At 31.3% G+C, this 11,082-nt stretch overlaps 2 protein-coding genes across 2 annotated transcripts; both read right to left on the bottom strand.

Moving 5' to 3' along the window:
• Positions 1–229: 229 nt before the first annotated feature.
• On the bottom strand, positions 230–1,378 carry LOC111397956. The gene has a single exon (XM_023024918.1). It carries the CDS (start codon positions 1,376–1,378, stop codon positions 230–232), a length of 1,149 nt encoding a protein of 382 aa, XP_022880686.1.
• A 4,196-nt stretch (positions 1,379–5,574) lies between these two features.
• LOC111397138 (putative clathrin assembly protein At4g40080) lies at positions 5,575–6,848 on the bottom strand. The gene has a single exon (XM_023023897.1). It carries the CDS (start codon positions 6,793–6,795, stop codon positions 5,812–5,814), a length of 984 nt encoding a protein of 327 aa, XP_022879665.1. The 5' UTR covers positions 6,796–6,848; the 3' UTR covers positions 5,575–5,811.
• Positions 6,849–11,082: the final 4,234 nt, after the last annotated feature.

The raw sequence follows: 11,082 nt of genomic DNA, 5'->3' as shown, positions 1-11,082 counted from the left end.
AGTCTTTCAAACTCTTCAGTCCGGTAAGTTCTTGTGGCTCTTTTGAATAGAAATATTGAACTTGCGTTGTTGTACCGCTGGATTATATTCTTTTCCATATGCTAGACACAGCACCCGTGGTGAGCCCAAGGAAATAGGTGGACAACAGCGTTTTCAATACTATTTTTCCTGTCGAAACAAACACCAATTCGTCCGAGTCACCTATAAGATCTTTCAAATTTGATAAAAATCACATCCACGATCTATTCGTTTCGGCATCAACGATCCCCCAAGCTATCGGATAAATCTGTTTGTTGGCGTCTTGGGCAGTTGCCAGTAGAAGGGTACCTTTGTATGGACCTTTCAAGTGATTGCCATCAACACAAATAACGGGCCTCAAGTAGTGTAGGTAACCCCGAGTGCTTGCACCGAAAGCTAGGAAAAGGTAGTGAAACCTGTTACGAGAATCTATTTCGATGTGTGTTACTGTCCCCGGGTTACTCTCTTGTAGGATGTGACAGTAGGAAGAAAGTTTTTGAAAGCTATCACCCGGTGTATCATGTAGCATATGTAAAGCAGTGACCTTTTCCCTATGTGCTTGATGGTAACTAATTTTCACACCAAATTCACGTTCCATGTCACGAGCAATAGAGGTAGGATCATACGACCTGTACGTATTATCCAATTTTCCCATAATCTGTTCGGTAATTACAGAACTAGTAGCATGTCGATGTGCATTACAGCGATAATCTATGGAACATGTGTGCACATTGTTGAATTTACGGATCATGAAGATGGCGGACTGCTTGACACTCGAAGCACGTAACATCCACTTGCAATTATCGTCCGCGCATACAACGTTTAACATTTTTAGGCTTGACCTGCTAACCTGAAATTGAAACTTCTCTCGCAAAGAAAGTAGACGAATTCTCGAGTACAACTCTTTCTTGGTAAAAAATATTTGCCTTTCGGTAAGATCCGCTGTATTCACAATGAAAATCCAGTCGCATGTATCCGGACTTTTGGAATGTGATAATAGTTCTTCGTCAACGTCAGCAATATTACCAGTATTTGTACCATGTAAGGGATCGTCGAACATCTCATCTAATGGTGTAGTCCCAACATCGAAAATTGGAGTATCCGCTGCATTATTGTTTGGGACACTGTGCTGATGATTGAGCTCCTCGTCCTGTACGGTTTGGTGATCTTTCGCTGCAGCGAACAATTGTTGGCTATAATTTGTATCCCTCTCAATTTCAACACTTGGCAGGCCGATTTCCAAAGTCGTAACGCAAAGGGCAGTTTCCTTATGAATTGATATGTACCAATTTACGTCTTCATCTTCGAGTATTTCGACCGACGGTATATTCATGTTCGAAACATTGAACTTCAATTCCATTTTTGTGCACGGATCGAAAATACCAAGTTTCTCGTTCAACCGTAACAATAGCCCCGATAGTGTAATACTGCTCGGCACTAAAATGGAAGTGGTTTTGTCCTCAGTCCACTTTCATTCATCATTCACGTGAACAAACTTTCCCCCGTGCGACACAATAAATCTCAAATTATTGTTCATACCTGAAATGTTGGGATTGCAACGATAAGAATTATGCGCAATCAAAATGTCGACTATATAATAGCATAGAAGTGACACGTTTCAATATTTAAACCTATGCAATACTACAAGGTCAAATGAAGGGTGTCAAGAATTTTCAACTGTCCAATTCGACAGTTTAGTTATCTATCTTGACAATTTATAAATGTCAGGTACGACAGTTCAAATGTCGATCCCGACAGTTGCGAAATGTCGAGTTCGACAGTTCAAGTACTGGAACTGCCGAGAAACTTTATGTGACACCCCGAACTTAAGCTTCGAGGGTCACGTACTAAACATCACAACTTCAGTCTTTGGTGCATGTAAATACTCTTAAATAGAAGTATTACATGTTAGAAACTTATTCTCAATTTGGTAAAACAATTCTTATAAAATTTGATGGCCGGTAAAAGTGCATGTCAACATGAAATTATACATTACATATACGGCCTCGGCACTATCAAGGTTACTTGGGGCAGCAAGTTTGACAATTTTTATAAAATTCATCCCGACTCCGTTTTATATGAAATTTGCAGCATTAGAAAGATAATTTCAAGTAGTTTTCTAGATTAAAATATGAAATTTTCCAAGATCATATGATATGTACGTTTTACTAAAAATAGTGACGTTTGCACAGGAAATCCAGATTGACCTCTCGACGTTTAAAACTTGATATCTCCGGCCACAGATATCCAAATTGAGTGATTACTGCGTCCATGTTTAGAAAACTCAAAGAGGAACACAGAAATATTTTTAGAGTCTCAAACGGATGTTTATAGAGTTAGAAACATCATTTTGAAATTGACTCCAGAAACTGTCCCGTTTCTACCTTTTGTCTCTTGCAAGGAAAATAAACTACAAAAATGTCTCTTAAGATAACGTGAAAGATATAATTACAAAATTTACTATTAATACCATATTGCATCATGTCATGTACATATTTTTACATAATACCATAAGAAAAACAGATGGAAAAACAGTCATCGAACAAAACATACAAAAGAAAACTTTCGGTACAAAACATCTTTGTCCTTAATCCATCATCGATTTTTCCAACTAACTTCCATCAATCCAACGATCATGGATCTGAAAATTTAGCATAACATACTATGAGTATAAGGAATACTCAGTAAGATACCATGCTTGGATTTTTATCATGATAATACTACACAAAAGAATGCAATCAAACACATACTTGCACATTCCGGCTTGCCGGTGCCCTTCGGACTTGTCCTAAGGCATAAATAGATATCTAACTTTGTAGACTTGTCAACCATATGCATATTATGGGTGCAAAGTGAAGAAATTTTCTCTATAGCAATGGATATATATATATATAAGGATAAAAGGCTTGATTATTTTTTTTCTTTTTTCTCTACTCCACCGCCTCACCTCCTTTTTCTCACATTTTTTTCTTACTTCTACACATGTTTGGTCTATTGCCTAAGTGTATGGTGATGATAAATGACAAGTGGGTTGATTATAGGGTAATAAGTGGCCACAAAACCTAGATTTACAAAGGAAGTCTCTCATCTTTTCAACTAATATAATCTAACCCCTCTAACTTTCATTATTAGCAAAGCATATTCCAAATTTAAACTTGTATCCAACTTACATATTCAAAAATTGTAGATTGTAAAATAATTTAATCGTTTGGTCAATTGAAATCCTAACAAAATAATCCACTTCATTCAAATTCAAACTTGACTTAAGTTTCGACTAACTAATAATCACTTCATGTATACACAACATTTAGCACTTCATGCTTGCATTTATTAGCTACCTCTAGCATTAACTACTACAAAGGTGGTGTCTCCTTTTCCTTATGGCAAAAAAGAATATTGAAAGTTAAATCACTATCCTACGAAAATTTAAACGAGCATAAAATTTCGGAGTATTACACTTTAAATGTGTTTGGTAGTATTAATGCTTATAATCATTTCTCAACTACAACAATTACAACATCACAACCTATTTTCAGAAATAAATGACTGAATGCTTCATTAAATATGGAATACTTTACATTTTTCAAAATATTTTTGGTATATTTTTCGTTCAAAAATATTAAAAAAAAGACCATCATGATTAATAGTAGTGATTACTATGTTATTTTTAACATTCTAAAAAAAAGTAAGTTGTTACATAGAAATATAAACAATTCGTAATAATTGACCTTTCAAAATAGATGAAAAAGATGGATGAAGTAATGTCTTTTTGAGGAAGAAGAAAATGGATGAAGAAGATGAATAAAATAAGGGTTTGTTTGACAAAAAATTTGTTTTTTAATGTTAACTAGGGTTTTGAAGGATTTTATATTCATTTTTTTATTAACTAAATTCGTATTTTATAATATAATATTCATATATTCAATGATTATAATATACAAATTAAACAATCAAATCGCAACATTAATTATTTTGAAAAACAATCATGAAGGAGCATTAAATGCTCCAAAAAATGTCAAATTAAGGGTAATTTAGACAATTGACAACAAGAAAGTAACATTTTTGTACAAATTGTGTGCACATTAAAGTTTTTTGTGCATTTTCAAAAAAAGTGACATTTTGGTAAATTCCCCTTTCATAATTGGAGACTTGGGGTATCATTTTCATCACTTTCAGCCTCATCTTTAATCTTTTTATATGGTTTCTGTAGAATTGTTTGTGCCCAATTAAATTGGAAAAATATATTTGAAATAGTATATTAATGGAGTCTATATGGTCAAAAAAAATAAAGAAAAATTTTAAATTTACTTGTAATATTATTTTATTGGAAAATAGGTAGTTCAAAAAAAAAGAGAAAAATATATTTTGAAAAAAAAAATGAGAATTAAACAAGGCCTTAGTATTTTAATTATATGTTAATCACCACAAAACATCCTTACCTTTCAATGTGATTATGCAAAACGTTCATACCTTTCATTTTTGACACTTTTACCCTTATCTTCACATTTTATTGCGAAAATCATCAATTTCATCAAATTTCTCGTGTAAAATGAAAAATATACCCCTTATTTAAATAAAACAATAAAAAAGAAAAGAAAAGTTAAAAAATAAATTGCAATCATATTCTCAAACTTTTTAAAAAGTGTAAATGAGTTCAAACAAATTATTAAAAGAGTAATTAGCACAAAACGTCCACACCTTTCATTATTATTGTGCAAAACATTCTTACTTTTCATTTTTTGACATTTTCATCCTTATTATATTTCATTGCAAAAATCATTATTTCAATTAAAAGCTGTAAAATGACAAATATACACTCATCTTTAAATAAACAAAAATAAAAAAATAAAAAATAAAGAACAAATTGCAGCTATATTTCCAAAACTTTCAAAAATGTACAAATAAGTTTCAAGTAAATAATTAAAAAGGAAAGTGATTATTTATTTGTATTATTTTAGAAAAAATTGGAAGTAGAATTGCAATTTGTTTTTTATTTTTCTTTTCTTTATTTCCGTTTATTTAAAGAGGGGGTACATTTGTCATTTTACAGTTTGTAATTGAGAAAATGAATGAAAATAATGATTTTTGCAATGAAATATAAAAATAAAGATGAAAATGTCAAAAAAATGAAAGGTACGGACTTTTTCATAATAATAATGAAAAGTATGGACATTTTGTGCAATTATCATTTTGATAATTTATTTGAACTCATTCGTACTTTTTAACTTTTCCTTTCATTTTTATTGTTTTATTTAAATATGGGTTATATTTGTTATTTTACACGAGAAATTTGATGAAAACTATTATTTCCGCAATAAAAGGTGAGAGTAAGGATAAAAGTGGCAAAAAAATGAAATGTAGGACATTTTGCACGGTAACATTGAAAGGTAACAACGTTTTGCGTTAATTACCTTTAATTGTATGTTAATAATCAAAAGATGACTACACAAAAAAATTCTCAAAAATTCTTCAATATTTTCTGAAAATAGATTAATAATTTGTTTCTTTAGGTTTGGCGATGGTTTGCAAGAGAGGATTAAATAAATTAAACAATACTAAAAAAGGAAAATAAAATAAATTTTATTCATGATAATACAGACACCTCTCGCTATACCATATCAAATATGCTATAATATTTCTTTCCTACGTACAAAACTGATATTATCCACTCCTCATTGTATTTTAATTTACATATTTTATACATAAAATAACAGTATAATAATTTTTATTCAACGGATTGGATCTAATTTGTGTCAAATCGCCCTGATTGAAATTGCACCGAGTCAGCGGACTTCATAACTCGCTTCCTAACCGAGCGGACTCACTTCCATTTTCTCTCCTCAAACTCGGTGATATTCCACCTTCTTTGTGCACCTTGAACACCTCAATTTCATTTTTCAACTCTTCTGTCAAACTCCATAATATATCAATTGAAGGCTTCTTAATGCCTAAAAGAATACCTATCCTGTCTTTACAATTTTCTAGCCGCTTCAAAGTGCGTATTAACTCAACTGAGTCACCAAAACTCTGGGAACTCAGTCTCTTCTTGAACTCACCTAGTCTTAACAAAATTTCATTAACTGCTGATAAATAATCATCACCCAATAATCCCATGACCTCGTTTAATAAAACGTTACCTTCGACTTGGGTAGTATCAGGTGCTTTGCACATTTCTTCTATTAGTCCAGTCAGAGAATCAACATCCTTGATCAAGTCAACGTTCAAGACATGTGAGATTCTTTCTTCTTGACTGTCTTTAATCATGCTGTTTGATGATGGAGAGAGGAAATAACCCAAAACCCTAGAAGTGAAAAGTAGGGTTTCCAAGTAACGAGCATACCATCTCACCCATGCTGAGATAACCCATGATCCGGCGGTGGCGCCGTCTCGGAAGGCTGTGAGTTTCAGATAATTATGTCCGCCTGTGGCCGGAAAAACTGAAAGCTGGTCTTGAAGTATAAAGGGTCCACGCTTAATGATGTGGTGAATAATTAAAAGACACTTGAAGGCAACATAACAGTTGCTAGTCGAGTTTAGGCGATCCATGAGGGCGGTGATGACAGCCGAGGCGGTGGTACGTGAGCTGTTTCCAAAAGATAGGATAGCAGAGAGGTGGTGGTCATCGGGCGGAGCTGGTGGCCCGTGGGTGGTGGCACGGAGTATGGCTAGGCGGAGAGAAAGTGAAACGTTGGATTTTGAGAGTAGGGCTGCTTTGGATAACGATGCCTTATCTTTGATAACTCCTAGGATGTCTCTAATTGTCGTTTCTCTTCCCATGGATTGTGTTGGAGAGAAAAAGTTGAGGAGGCTGAGAGAGGAGATTACAGATAATGAACGGACGGATTTGACAATTATAGGATTTTAGATGAATTAAAAAAAAAAAAAAAAAAAAAGGGTTGAACCCCAACCTTGAGGGCTCCCACCGCTCCGCTCCTAGAGTTTTGTGAGGGAGGTAAATCGCGGGATGTACTCCAATAGATCAGGGAACAAGAGCTGCTTGTACATTGCGCCTATAAGGTGTTCAATTTTATGTCTCAAGAATCAAACTCCCACACGACGATTGTCAGCAAGACGTGAGATAACCTCACTCCTGTCCTTTATACCACTGGACTATGTCCCGAGGGCGGATTGTAGATGAATTTTGATCATTCAAAGAGGATGAGAGAGAATATTTGGAGGAAGCGTGTGGACTGCTTAAAAGAGTTGACAAATACCTTGAATAAATTTTGTCAAATTGTGTATGCTCGTAATTAAGTGGTAAAATTATAGGTTGATTATCATTTAAAGTCAACTATTAATTTTGATTACTAAATTTCGGTAGGATTTACAGTTTTATTTATTTATACATTCACATTTATGTTAACTATTGATCTGTACATTCCACCACAGTTTATAATCTATGAAAAGTTTGTCATATATACAAAAATATTGAAAAAAATTGCACTATTATCAAATGACATCTATATATACAATCTCGATCCTGAGATAGAGTCTGAGATAGAGGGAATCCCACATAAGTACGAAATTTTAATTGGGTATCCAACTTATAACTACTTTAGCAAGCTAGAATATAATGTATTCAACCTTTTATTATAGTTGAATTGAATAAATTTCTTTGAATGAATCTAAATTTTACTTTCAATTTTTAACTAGTATTGTTGAAGAGTCAATTGACAAACCAATACCTTAACTCAATTGAGAGGGTCCTTCTGAATTTCTTGCTCATCTCGCCATTTTTATATATTGGGCCATGTTTGATAACCCTTTTGTTTCATGGAAAATGGAAAACATTTTCCATTTCCAATCAAAATTGGGTGTTTGATTGTAAACAAATTTCATGGAATTGATTTTCCATTTCCTACCCCCACGTGACCCTCTTTTCTAGCTTTTTAAGGAAAATCGGGTTTTGGTGAGAAAATGACTTCCAACTTCTTCTTCTTTATTTTTTATTTTTAGCAATGGGAACAAAATCTATCAATAATTGTAAAAAAAAAAAATTATCCTTCTAATTGACAATTTTCATTAAAAAAAGACCAAACGAACCTCAAAATATCCAAAATTTTAACATTTTTCAAGTGAAAAATTATACAAATCAAACACATTTAATTAACAATTCTCAGAAAACAAGTTCTAGGAAATTCAATTCCCTAGAATTTATTTTCTTTCCATCCAAATTTCATCCTTACAATTTTTATATATTAGATTATTGAAATCTCTTCTAATAATGCTCAATGTGGTGTACACAACCGTTTCATGTTTTCACTAAATTGAAATTGATCCGAGGATAAGCTTGTTATTGAGACATTAATCTATTCGAGATCAACGGTACAATTTTTTCTTTGAAATTTGTATGACATTGGAATTGTGTATTATTAAAATGGAATGAGTTTACCTAAGAAGTAACAAGTTGGAAATGTATGAATTAAAAGAGGCCACGTGAAAAAGAAATTTGACAAATTGAACAAAATATTCAACTTGCAAATTTATGAGAATGGCTTAATTTCTACCCTACATTAATAAAATACAATTCAAACATTGACCAGAAAAAAAGTGGGGCTTAGAATATTTCAAGCATCCCTTTGACTTTATTGATTTGATTCAGTAAGCTGGTTAGAAACGTACGCATCAAATCTGAAATTAATATATATATAATGAAATTGTTCAACAATTTTAGATCAATACGACAATATGGGATCTGATTAGTGTTAAATAATGTGTAAACTAGACTTAAAATTCTTGTTCGGCTATGAAGAATATGTAGAATAGATGTAAGAATAGTGTGATCTACCCTCGAAGATGGATGAATGAAGTGGTAATTTATTTAACTTCAACAATCAAATTAGTTCTCTTTACATAATAATCTATATCACATATCACTAACATAAGACGAGTAACAAATTAATGTGGAGCAACACTCGTACACAAGGTAAGTCTAGATTGTAAGAGATTCTTGAAGTATACTAATAGTAAGTACATACATTGCACGTCTTATGTATTGAATGAATGGTATGTGCAATAATTTTGAAATTACTAATATCCTTTTTTCAAAGTTGTAGAAGTAATTGATATGGTTAAAGAAAAAATTAAACTTGTTACATATATATAATTCTTTTTATGAAATTATATATATAATGTAAAACGTTAAGTAAATTAAAATGTAATATTATGATCACATTAACAACTCTTTGTATACAATATATTTTTGACAACATCCCACAGTTTTTTTTCTTAACCATATGCTTTTACCAAAAAATTTGTTGCTTGCATTAAAATTTTGCGAGAAAGTGTAACAAATAATTTTTCACGAGAGATTACATGTTCAAGAAAATATATTTCAACCGTAGGCATTGTTTGTCCTTCAGCCTTGTTAATGATCATTGCAAAGTATAAACATGTTAGAAGTTGTTTCCTCTTTAATTTAAATGAAAATAAAAATAAAAACTCATTTACACCGACAAACCGAAATATTGAAAGAGCATTCTTATTTGTAGTTCATATGGTCTAAAAAATTGTACTCCATACAAAAATATTCACAACATTCATATTTGTAGTTCACATAATCTACAAATATATAAACCATATAAAACATTTACAGCTATACAAATTATCGTAACACACAATATTTCAAGTACAAAAAATGCGCCAAAGTGGAGAATATAGATTCAATCGTCAAACTCAGTGATCTTCCATCTTCTAAAGGAAATAACCGCAATTCGTGGAGAATATTTCTTAAAACCCTGATTCTAAATGCCAATTTGTAAGGCCTTATATAAATAATCATTGAACGTGATCGTTTATACAAAAGTAAAAACCTTGCAAAAGGGTACCACGTTATGGAGGAAAATGCACGATTATTATATGAAAAATGTGCAAGACTTGGATCAGAAAGCCTTTAAAATCAAAGGACAGATATTCTCAAATTTAAATTTAGGGTCCGTCTGATTGCAATAATAGAATTTGGGGTAGAAAAAAAACGAATTTCAGATAATTGAATTGTTTAGAACTTGTTTTATTGGGAATTGTCAATTAAATGTATTTGATTGGTATAATTTTTCATTTGAAAAATGTTGAAATTTTGGATGTTTTGGTTTTCATTTGACGTTGTTTTTTTTATAAAAATTGTTAATTAAAGGGATAAAATTTGTTACAATTGTGAATAAAATTTGTTTCCATTATAAAAAAATTTAAAAATAAAAATAAAAATAATGAGAAGGTGGAAAACCCAATTCCCACCAAAACCAAAGGAATTGGAATTCCTTAAAAACCAAGAAAATGACATCACATGATGGAGAATTGGAAAACTAATTCTATGAAATTTTTTGCCATCAAACAACCAATTTATGGTGGAAATGAAAAATATTTTCCATTTTCCATGAAAAACTAAGACTATCAAACAAGCCCTTAATCAAAATTTAGATCTCGTGTTCCTTTTTTTAAAAAAAAAAAAAAAAAAGATAAGGCATAAATCCATTCAACTTAAACTTTTCCAACACTTTTTACATACCTAATTAGTAAAAATAATAATAATTAGAGGTCTACAAACTATAGCATCTATAATATAGAAAAATTAAGAACTTAAGAAAGAAAAAAACGTGTACTATTGGTTATTATGTTCAAGTCTATTTGCAAAACACGTCTACAAAAATAATATATTATTAGGTCATAAAAATTACCATAGAGTGTAATATAATAATATTATTACTGACCAATAATATATATTATTTGTTCTCTCTCTTCTCTCTTTACATTCACACAAGAGTGAGAACTGTATTTTATACACTTATTTGGATATAAAAATATAGACATTTAATAGTTCTTTTAAAATAATTCTAGTTTAATTTATTGTATATTTTGTTTATTAGAGTAACTCAATGAATAGAAATGAAAGAAAAGAAAATTGGTCAAAAAAGAGCAAGATCAAAATTTTGGGATTAAATTGTAAATACTCGAAAGTTTCAATTTGCTTAGTTAATTTTGTATTAAAACCAAATTATGTTACAATAGGTATTACTGCTTTGTAACCACAAATTCAATACAATTAACTAGAAAATTGAAACATCTTGT

This window comes from Olea europaea, chromosome 7, assembly GCF_002742605.1.
Source record: "Olea europaea var. sylvestris chromosome 7, O_europaea_v1, whole genome shotgun sequence".
NCBI lineage: Eukaryota > Viridiplantae > Streptophyta > Magnoliopsida > Lamiales > Oleaceae > Olea > Olea europaea.
The sequence above is the reverse complement of the archived record's forward strand: the minus strand, read 5'-3'. Positions and strand labels throughout refer to the sequence as shown.

Coding starts and splice junctions, on each gene's coding strand:
- LOC111397956 (XM_023024918.1), bottom strand. CDS start 1,378: ATGGAATTGAAGTTCAATGTTTCGAACATGAATATACCGTCGGTCGAA.
- LOC111397138 (XM_023023897.1), bottom strand. CDS start 6,795: ATGGGAAGAGAAACGACAATTAGAGACATCCTAGGAGTTATCAAAGAT.